General features: G+C 35.5%; 1 protein-coding gene across 2 annotated transcripts; it reads left to right on the forward strand.

Annotated features, from left to right (window-relative positions):
* On the forward strand, nt 1-9,580 carry LOC106941801 (ras-related protein Rap-1b). Of its 2 annotated transcripts, none has more exons than XM_015024918.1 (8): nt 1-105; nt 5,534-5,607; nt 6,626-6,694; nt 7,135-7,191; nt 7,265-7,405; nt 8,501-8,644; nt 8,721-8,813; nt 9,418-9,580. In XM_015024918.1, exons 2-7 carry the CDS (start codon nt 5,551-5,553, stop codon nt 8,805-8,807), a joined length of 555 nt encoding a protein of 184 aa, XP_014880404.1. In that variant the 5' UTR covers nt 1-105; nt 5,534-5,550; the 3' UTR covers nt 8,808-8,813; nt 9,418-9,580. The 2 variants fall into 2 exon arrangements, with proteins under 2 accessions (XP_014880404.1, XP_014880405.1); XM_015024919.1 differs by having other exon boundaries at nt 8-105; nt 5,531-5,607.
* Nucleotides 9,581-11,335: the final 1,755 nt, after the last annotated feature.

Genomic DNA, 11,335 nt, shown 5'->3' on the forward strand with positions numbered 1-11,335 from the left:
AACGTCAGCGCACAGGAGCGGCAGGAGGGAGCGGCTCTGGTCGAGAGAGCTTCACAGAAAGCGGGAGAGAGAGCGACGCGCAGCACATCGGACGGGTGGATGACTGTAAGTACTGTCGCTGCTGATTTCCTCGTTTTTCTGCCTTTTCTTCTGATTCCATCCTCATTTAATGGATGGAGGTTAACCTCCGGTCGTATGAGAGCTAGTTTAGACAGACAGGAGCGGTCAGGGAGGTGGACAGGCCGGTGCCGAGGCGAACCGAGCTGGGCTGGGTTTGCGGAAGCGACCGACCGGCGGACAGACCGACGGACAGCTAACGGATGTTAGACAGCTGGGTGGCATCAGGGCGGCTGTCTCCCCGGCTCTGTATCCGATCGCTAGCGGAATGTTGGGGCTCTAGCTTATACTTTGCATCAGGTTCTCCAGGGGAGCGGGGCCTGCCGCATGAGCAGCCCAGGCAGGGAGCGCTGTGGGGCGGCCGCGGCACGGAGGAACCCCCGCTGCTCTGCTGGAGGATAAAGAAAGGAAGTGAAGTGAGACTGAGTGGAGGAGTTCAGAGGATCCTGTCTGCCTCACACTGGGTCTGTTATTTCCACACAAAGCTCGGGTTTATTCCCTTGCTTGTTGTAATGTCAGCAGCAAACAGAGGAGTATTGACAGGCCCCACCTAGTTCTGCTGGACTCAGGGGTCTGTGGCGGTTCGGCCCAACTTCACTCCAGCAGATTAACCTGTAGTCAGGAAACAGGAAAAAAGGCAGGTTGTTTAATAAAGCTGCACGGTGATGAAATAAAACAACAGGTTCTGATGAAGTTCTGATTAATCAGTGGTACTTTCACTAACTGGGCCTCTTGTGTCACATATAAACAAACTGCAGATGCTGGTTCAGAAACAACAAACAACACAAATAAAGTCTGGTACCAACATGTGTGGGTATGCAGGCGAAGAAATGCTCTGTGTTAAGATACAAGTCTTTTTATATTCATATCACAGCAGCTTAAACTGGATTTAATCTGAAACAGTAATAAAATTAACAAATAATCAAATCTTAGGGTGTAAAAATAGAAAATTCTGCTGTAATTTATGTCTGTCAACAATATTTACAGAAAATAATCCCAATAAATCCTGAATTTAATTTTAAATGTTAAGCAAAAGTATTCACGATGAAGTTTGTCCAGTTAGAAAATCACATTTAAGATGGCGACAAAGTTATTTAACAAATAAATATTACAGTCAAGTCCTGAAAATGAGAATAAAAAACAATTTTAAGTTTAATTGATTAAGCAGAAATAGATGAGCATTTTAAAGTGTTTTTATTTAATACATTAATCAGCCATCAGGATCTTACGCTCCAGCTAAAGTTGAAGAAAAAATGTATCTACAAGATCTTATCTGAGCTTTTATTTATTTTAGCAAATTAAAAATGTTTCTTATGCAAGGACAGAGTTCAAATGTCAGAGTTGGGTAAAAAGATAGAAAATAAAGAGGAAGTTGTTGACTGAAAACATGAACTTATCACAGCTGAGCTGAGAAACTAAACAGTTTGAAACTAAACATTTGATAAATTAGTGAAGTTAAACTTTCTGAGCTGCAGAGAAGCAGAAGTTAAAAGTTTCCATCACTCCAGTGCAGCTCCAGGCCTTACTGGACTTACTGGTTTTCTGTTGCTTTAATTACAACTAAAAACACTTTACAGTCTGATATAAGAGACATTTTGTTTCAAACTACCCAGAAATCATACAAAAATACATTATCTTGATATATTAAGGTGATTATTACACTAAGTGGAACCAAACAGTTTAAAAAAGTTATTTATAGTAAACTTCACGTCTCAGATGCTGCTTTATCACATCGGATTAAAATAATTTATTTTTTTATAAACAAGGCCTTCCTTCTATCACTTGATCGCAGAAATGAACAAAAGACCGACAGACTTCCTCAGATCTCAGTGACTTTTCCAGCTGCTGGAGTCAAAATTCATTCTTTAATCAACTTATTTTATTGTTTTTCAGCTTTAGAGAGTTAAAGTTGATCATTTTTCTGAGACTTCTGGTGTTTGTGGAGCAAAGAAAACTAAAAACTATTAATTAGTGAAGAGTTCTGGTTCCGACTGGGAGACATTCTGATTGATTGATTTATTTTTTAACAAAGAAATTACAGGATTATCCCCACCTCTGGATTATACTGATATAGTTTATTATGTTATTAAACTCACATTGCATGCTGCTGTTTGATTTTAGGTTAAAAATGGTGACAATTCTCAGTTTTGATGCATTTACTGACTTAAAAAGAAAATCAGGAATTTCATTACCTTGAGGGAAAACTGGCTGATTCTGATATGGAGTCTCTATTTGGTCTTCTTTTTAACTAAATTTAAATGATTACTTCATGTTTTACCCTTTTTATTAAAAACTAAAAATTATATTGGGGCTAAACTAAAAACAAAAACCTGTTTACTTATTTACCTGTGTAAATATTTGCTTTTCTTTTGACTTATTTCTGTAATTTCTTCTACTTCTGTCTATATTTTTGGGAGAAAACGGCATGAATTAAACATTTATATTCAAACGAATGATGAACAGCAGCAGCAGCTGGTGTTTCAGACTCGACTGAAAACTTAATGTAGGTTTTTGATTGGATTTAAATCACAATTTAAATGGCAGCAAACATCGACGTAGCGCCTCATCTCCTGTTGTGTTTATTGTAATTTAGTGGTAAAATGAGGCGTTTGGAACCTTACCTCTGATCTTTAACTTGCCTCCTGTTGTGACGTGTTCAAGGTTTCGTGTTTTAGTCGTGATGTTCTGGGAAACTTCAGATTCCTGAGTCCTGACTCGTCTTGACTTGCAGCATCGATATGCGGCGCGCCATCGAGAAACAAGCCCTTTTTACAGAGCCTGAGGCTACAAAATCTGCCTCTGCCGATGCGTTCAGGAGCAGTCCGAACATTGAAACTCAGAGTCATGGATGTCTAGTTCGGGCTTGCTCGCTGAGATTCCTATAACAATCTGCAGATGGAGAAATCTGCAGATTTATTTGAGTTTTTTAATGATTTATTTTTTCCTTACGATCTCCTGAACGTCTCTGCTCCACAAATAAACGTCTTCAGGAACAAATCAGGATTAAAATCTGTTCCTGCTTCATTTCGTGTGGATATGTTGGAGCCTGAAAGGCAGGAATAACTCTAGGAATACAACTAACGATTATTTTTATGATTAATTGAAAACATTTCTTACACATTCTGCTGAATATTCATTTACACAACATTAGAAATGCATTAAAGGATCCAAATAAACGATTGTTTCTTATTTAAGTAAGAAAATAAACATTTTATTGCTGAAAATGCAATATTATAGAATTCAAACCAGATGAAGCTAAAACATTGACAGACAAAGAAGGTTTTTGTCTTAAATGTAAATATATTTTATGCAGTTTTGGTTGTTTTTTTTCACCCATTTTTCAGAATCTGTATGATCCAGTTAGTGATTAATTGATTGCTAAATTGGTTGACGATTATTTCCATATTTGTTTCATCACGATTAATCGACCCAGGCCTACTAATTTTATTACTAATTTGAATTGGTGAGAATCATCAGGATTAATCGGATTAGTCATGACGGCTCAGCGTCCATAACTCTGGTTACGATTTTCTCCAATTAAGTTAATGTGACAATTATCGTAATTTTTTGTTCAAGTCAGCATTTTTAAACTTTTACTAATTTCTCTCATTTTAGGGTTTGGAAAATCTAGTTTCTAGATTAAAAATCCAGATTAAATCTCCCAAATTTAACCTTGCAACAGCAGAGTAGGTTGCAGTTCAGCCTTCGCACCACTAGATGTCACTTTATCCCCTAATATTGACCTTTAAAAATGTAAAAACATTTTAAATCGGCTGTTTTTCTCTGATTCTCCGCTGGTACTAAATTTAAACATCAGAGCAACACAAACAAGGTTTAAATGGGATGTTGTTGCTATGCAGCAGTGCAGGAGTTTCTGGGTAATTTGAGAATGTTTTCAAACAGTTGCCTGGTTACCGTTGCTAGGGGATTAGATGAAGATATGAGTAGCCAACAGCTAATCAGCGAAGTATCACTTCACAGCTGGACTCTGTTGTGTTTTTAAAGTAATCCTACAAGAGTTACATTTAAGTTTTGGAGTGGTCTAGTCAAAGTTTAGAGTTAATGTCACCCCACAGTGGTGAAAATGACCACTAAATGTAAAAAAATGAGAGGGAATGGAAATGATTTCTGAGTTTATTTATAATAAGCGAGAAAAATCAGATTTTTTTTCTTAGTGTTTGATCGGTTTGTCTCTTAGATGTGAGAGGTAAACATGGTTACCTCATCGCCATGGCAACCTCAGTGGCCCTCGTTAACTGATTGTGAGAGTTTGTCTATCCGTGTGAGGACGGTGAGGCCGTTTCTTATTTTAGATCTAAGCTGAACACTTTAATTGATCCCGAAAAGGCGACAGATTTTCAGTTTGTCTTCACTTTATTTTTACATTTACTTTAAAAAAGCAGCAGAAATACTGACAGTATTAATGCCAGGTGATCAGTTCCTCTCAGTTTCTGCACCTTTTATGAACTTTGTGTCTAAATTCAGCCAAATAAAATTCAACCAGAGTATTATGGGCTGTCAGAATGATCTGCACTGCATGTTTTAAGTGTTAAAAAGCTCATCCTCCTGCTGTTAAAGTGACTTCTTTCACATATCTTCTGTTAAAACAGCTGATCATCGTAGTATTGTAGTTATTAATGTTGGTAAAAGTAGGACATTGTTTTAATAACAAAATTACACAATTTACAAGCATAAAATCTTTGTCAATTACCTGTAAACATGCTAAAAATAATTTTTTAAAGTATTTAAAGTTGAGTTAACAGCCAAACTCAGCTCTGAGAAAAGATTAAATATCTTACACAAAAAGCTCTTTAAAAATGTTACTTTAGTAAATATAAATCCTCTAATTCTACTCAACTATTAGCATTAAAATAATAAATATATATTACAGGATGTTAAATAGATGTAGTTTTTAATTAAAAGTAATGAGGTGTTTTTGGTTTAAAGTTTACTGAGTACTCTGAAACTATCAAGAGGCAGAAACATTTCATTTTAATTTTAACAGCTTCCTTTTAAAAATATATTTAATATATATTTCATGTTTATGGATTCAGAGTTTTTTAAAAGAATAGTCCAGATTTAGTTGTTTTAATTAAATAAAAACATCTAAAGGTTCAAAACATTTTAAACCACATTAAAACTTTTATTTTTTTCAGCCTTTTGTCATGGTCAGATCTGTTTCGACCTGCTTCTGCCTGCGTTGCCGTGACGACGCTGGGCACTCACATGCCTGCGCATAGCAACCGTAACCAGGAAGGGGAGAATTCTGCCAGCTGTGTGATCACATGACCTGAAGCTGTTCTGAGTTTACCTGAGGGCTCAGCTGCAGGTGGTGTGAGCTGCGCTCTGATTGGCTGCTCTAACGCTCCTCTCTCTCTCTCTCTCTCTCTCTCTCTCCCCGTCTCTCGCCCAGCAGACAGACAGACAGCCAGGATGCGTGAATATAAACTGGTTGTTTTAGGATCAGGAGGCGTCGGGAAGTCAGCGCTGGTAAGTCCTGCTAACACTTCCTGGTTGTTTTCCTGACAGTAAACATCTCAGAGCTGCTCTGCAAACAAAAACACACATTTAAATCAACATTTTACTGTTTAAAATTCATTACTTTCCCCAGATTAAATTCAAAACATTGTTATGGACATTTGAGTAAAATAAAAATTGGGTGATATGGCTTAAAAATAATGTGTTTTCAGAGTTTAGTACTTTTTTTGGCTTATTGTCTCGCTCACTTTCTGTGAATTATTTGATGAAGTTCTACAAAAATTTCTGTTTTATTACAGAAAATAGTCATAATATTAGAAAATAATTAAATTACGATAAAAACTTTGTTTTAATGAGAGAAAAGTGACCAACGCTGTCCTGATACTTTTATGCTAATGTGATTAAAGAAAGATTATATGCTTGTATTGAGTATTAAGTATTATTTTAAAACTTATACCAAAGTATAATTTCACAAGTTGTTCAACAAATCAAAATTTATTTTAAATTTATTTTAAAAAGTATTTAAATGTTGCAATTATTGTAACATTAAGATTTTATTCTGCTGATATAATTACTTTGTTTTTATAACAATAATAATATTAAACATTATCCTAGCTTTAATGCTCCATGGTAGAGTTGACGTGTAAATAAACAGAAGCTGTAAAACAAGATGGCCGCCTGGCTGACATCGCGTTGGTGACAAAAAATCCCAATTTTCCAAAAATCAAATTCATCTGATCCAACGATGTTGAAGTTGGGTTTTAACCCAGTAAAAGCCTGTGGTTTATTATTTACTTCACAAAGTTGACAAAGATTTAAGACTAAATGGTCTAAATTACATACAAATCAGAGTAAAACTCATTTTATTGCTTAGAAATTCAGATTTCACCTTTTGATAAAGGACTAGTTGTTAACCAGACCTGGAAAATGAAGCATAAATACCTGTAAACATTTGGAAATGATGTTTTTTAATCAGTTTCCATGCTGATGAAGCTGCTCTTCATCTCCTCCTCTTCCTCTCTCTGTGCAGACGGTCCAGTTTGTTCAGGGAATCTTTGTGGAGAAATACGACCCGACGATAGAGGACTCGTACAGGAAGGTAGGAGCCAGATTGTTTCTGATTGGCTGAAAGCAGAGACACTGATATTATGGGATGTCCTGATGCAAGACCAATGCATGGCTTAATTTGTTTTATTCATGTATTTTATTTAGAAATAAAATGTCTAAATGTCTTTCAGTTATAATTATTTTCATACTAATTTGTATTAAATTAAACATTTTATATTCTATTTATCAAATTCTATTGATTTATTATATTTACACATTACTGAATAATTTCTTTGCTATACATATATTTATGCCCTTGTTTTTTAGTTTTTCTACATTTGTATTTTCTTTGTTTTTATTATGTTAAGCTAAACATATTTCAATTTATAGATTTTTAAGAAAACAATAAAATGTAAAATTGGGTGTTAAGCTACGTAAGTTTATGTAAAACGTTGGAGAATAACGTTGAGTTTTGACTTCCTGTCCCTGCAGCAAGTGGAGGTGGACGGGCAGCAGTGCATGCTGGAGATCCTGGACACGGCTGGAACAGTAAGAGCTGGTCAGAGGTCAGAGGTCAGCCGTACGTTTGAGCGTCTCCTCACCTCCACCGGTGTTTCCACAGGAGCAGTTCACGGCCATGAGGGACCTGTACATGAAGAACGGCCAGGGCTTCGCTCTGGTTTACTCCATCACCGCTCAGTCCACCTTCAACGACCTGCAGGATCTGAGAGAGCAGATCCTCAGAGTGAAGGACACCGAGGACGTACGACACACACACACACACACACACACACACACGCATCACTTCAACACGAGCCCACAAACCAGGATGGTCACAAATATTCAGCTGTCAGAAAGTACTAAAGTATTCCTGAAATAAATAAAAAAACTACTTCCTGTGAAATATTTAAAGCTACAAATGTCAAATTATAATCCATTTATAAATAATTAATGGAAGATTTAGGAAATATGGCGAGAAACAAAATCTAATTTCAGTCTTAAAAGTCTGAATTTATGCAGCTTTAATTTTTTTAACTCTGTGTAAAAACAAATTTTAAAGGTTAAAGGAAAAAAAAAGATGTTAAAAATAACTGACCTTTAACTGTGCTGCCCCCCGCTGGTCAGTTTTCCCTCTTCCTGTTTCCTTTTACCTGTAAATGATTTAAAGGATTTATTTGGGATAATTAACATGGAGTCTTTGAAGTAATAAATGACCTCAATTAAAACATCTACCATATGTATTTATTTATTTTGTAAGACTGTAAGAAAATAATTTGCTATAAAGTTTTAGAATTAGGTTTTATATATATATATATTTTTTTAAAAACATGATTTAAACATTTAGTATTTTATTGACGAAAACACACAATTTTATCAAATAATAAGTGTTTATAATACATTTTTGTAAGATTATAATAAATAATTAGGATTTAAATGTAAAATAAGCCAGGGTAGTCTTAATAGTTTTTTTAATAATTAGATTTAAACGTTTTGATTTTTTTTTAAACTTTAAATAAAATAAATTCCTGCACAAACAATTTTAAGAAATATTAAACTCCAGCTTTACTAAATAATATTTTTATTTGCTAATAGTAAAAAAAACAAACAAATATTTTTAGTTATTTCATTTTTGTCAGATTATGGGAAAATAATGTGATGTAAAAAAAATTAATAAAAAAAAAAGTCAAAATTGTCTAATAGTGTTTTGAAGAACTAGACTTTGATGTTCAATGAAATAAACTGAATTTTAAATGTTACATTCATTGTTTATATCTCACTGTCAGATTATTTGAAAGCAAAAGGAAAAGGTCAGGATGAAGTAATTAGAAATAAGGAGATTTAATCGTCTCTGCTGCAGGTTCCCATGATCCTGGTGGGGAACAAATGCGACCTGGAGGTGGAGCGCGTCGTGGCCAAAGAGTCGGGCGTCGGCCTCGCCCGCCAGTGGAACTCCTGCGCCTTCCTGGAAACGTCGGCCAAGAGCAAGATTAACGTCAACGAGGTGAGCGCACCTTTACCAAAAACCAAACGGCGTCTTCGCCCTCCAGAAACCGACAACGCGACGTTTGTTTCCGCAGATCTTCTACGACCTCGTTCGGCAGATCAACAGGAAGACTCCCGTTACAGGAAATACTCGCAAAAAGTCCATCTGCCAACTTCTCTAATGACAGGTGAGTCAGAAACGCTTTCCACGCCAAAATGTTTCAGACCAAACAGCTTTTAGTGCCAATCAACGGGAAGGAAAAAAGCTGTTTTCATTTATTAACCCGGCAGGAAGTCAATTTGCCTCTCATCGTTTTCAATTTTCTAACTGTCCTAGTTAAAGCCCCCCATGGTTTAAACTTAGCAGCTCTTCGTTTGCAGGATAACTGAATTAAAATGGCAAAGAAGAGAAACAAAGACGAAGCCTAGGAGTTTGTTTCTGCCTGGTTTGAAATGTTTTGACACTAAATATATATAATATGTAACTGTATTTACAAATTTCAGCTAAAATTTTCATTGTTGGCTGTAATTAAATATTTTAAAGAAACATTTCTATCCTGTTCAGACTCATTTTTGTGAATTTTGTTGACCGTTTTAGAGTGGAATTTATTAACTTTATATTTATTTCAGAAATAATTTATTTGTATCGATCACAATTAATCGATTATTGAAATAATCAACTAATTAATTAAACATTAATACCCAAAGATTTGTAATATTAACATTAGTTTGATATTTAAATGTTCATCTGTCACTTCCTGTTTACATTCTGTCTCTTTTACTGTCTTTTAGTTCCGACTTGACCGACAACCTTCAAGCCAACCAATCACAGAGCATCTTCCAGCTGGCCACGCCTCTTTAACACAACCACGGCATCATCGATATCAGCTAAACCCTCTGTTACCGTGACGACCATGTCCCATCCCCTCAGCGGAGACTGTTGCCTTGGAAACATTAAAAAATCCCTCAAAAAAAATCTGATGATGATGACGGTGATGGAGGAGGGCGGGCTTTTCCAAAAAACTTCCCAGATTAAAACTCCAGTTCCCATCATGCTCTCTGCTGAGGCTCTGCTCCGGGCTGGGGGAGCCGCCTACAACTGTTTTTATTTTTATTTTTTTGTTCCTTATCATTTATTTTTCTTTCACTTTTTGTTTTCCAGCATTTTTTTATTTTTTTTTTCAAATTCAACCGCATGCAGTTTGACCGTCAGCCATCTTGGCACTGCGGTTGCCACGGTGACGGCTGTCTGTGTGTACCACTCTGGTTAAACCTGTGGACCCTTACAGTGGTTATTATTATTATTATAATTATGGCAGTGCTTATTATTATTATAATTCTGTGTAAAAAGAAAAAGAAAAAAAAATTTAAGTCCGTTGATGTTTTTTAGTTCTAATTTCCGGGTGGGCGGGGCTAACTGTGTGCAGCAGGTCAAAGGTCAGCTCACTGTGTTGCTAAAGTTCAAACCGGTTCAGTTCAAAACTAAAAGTTAGCAGCAGTTTAAAATCCAGGTTTCAATAAAGCTGAGGAAATTTTCAGAGTGAATCATGTTCCACACAGGACAAACGTCAATATCAACAAAAATAAATAAATTTATAAACTTAAAGTAAATGTCTCGAAGTAGATCAGCTGTCATTTATGGTTCTACTGGGATTTATTGGAAACTGAAAAGAGAAATAGGAAAATGTGTGAATTATGGAAGATTTGTTGGTGAATTCAGATTTTTTGTTTTTGATGGCATCTTAGCTTTAGCATTATTCCAAAGAAATAATTGATTTAGCTAGAAGGTATGCTAACAGCATTCTTCTAATTCAATGTACTGTAATTTTAAGAATAATTATAATATATAAAATAATTAATATCTATAAACACTAATGGTCCACTATTTGGAGGTATTAGCTTCATAAAATAAAACAAAATTAAATGCTACCTGGCTAGCCTACAACATTAGTGCTACCTTTAGCTTTTAGCTAAATTAATGCGAAATTATCTTTAAGCTCTTGAAGCTACATAACTTTTAAGCTCTTGTTGCTAAAGTTACTACCTACTGCCACTTAAAGCTAATTGCTAATGTTATCATTAGTGCTAATACTAGCTTTAATTACTAACATTACGCTCTTGAAGCTACTTAATGATAACTTTTAAGCTCTAGTTGCTAAAGCTACTAGCTACTGCCACTTAAAGCCAATAGCTAATGTTAGCATTAATGCTAATACTAGCTTTAATTAACTTTAGGCTCTTGTAGGTTAGGTTATAGGTAAAAGGATATACTACCAACGAAACTATTAGTTAAAGTAATACTAGCTTTAGCTGTTAGCTTGAAGTGCCTGTAGTTGAAGCTAATTCTAAAATTAGTTGCTAGTAAGTTAGCATTTGTAACCGTTCTGTGTTTATTTTTGAAAGCTTTTCTTTTTTTGAGTAATAAATATTTGTACGTTGCTGTAAACCTGTGGATAAATATCAGTTGAGGAAGAGACAACTTTGATGAAAGGGCGAAGCTAGTGAGTTAGCGAACGTGTTAGCAGCACAGTGAGCTCAGTGAGAACCTGCAGTGATGGGCGAACATGTTGCCTTCAGACAGCAGACTCACACTGGTCCAGAATATTTATTTGGGAAAAATAACTGAGATGGAGTTACAGAAAACAGAAAAAGTATTTGTAGTTTGGGTTTAAAATTCATTCCCCAGGTGAGGATTTAGCCTGTGGAGCTG

The sequence above is a fragment of the Poecilia latipinna genome, unplaced genomic scaffold (genome assembly GCF_001443285.1).
Source record: "Poecilia latipinna isolate Pla-1442-1.1 unplaced genomic scaffold, P_latipinna-1.0 Scaffold3875, whole genome shotgun sequence".
In the NCBI taxonomy this organism is placed as follows: domain Eukaryota; kingdom Metazoa; phylum Chordata; class Actinopteri; order Cyprinodontiformes; family Poeciliidae; genus Poecilia; species Poecilia latipinna.

What these genes read in the sequence shown, in the direction of transcription:
- LOC106941801 (XM_015024918.1), top strand. Translation starts at nt 5,551, where the DNA reads ATGCGTGAATATAAACTGGTTGTTTTAGGATCAGGAGGCGTCGGGAAG. An exon ending in TCCTGGACACGGCTGGAACA is followed by an intron (nt 7,192 to 7,264) that starts GTAAGAGCTGGT and finishes GTGTTTCCACAG; the next exon opens with GAGCAGTTCACGGCCATGAG. An exon ending in GCAAGATTAACGTCAACGAG is followed by an intron (nt 8,645 to 8,720) that starts GTGAGCGCACCT and finishes TTGTTTCCGCAG; the next exon opens with ATCTTCTACGACCTCGTTCG.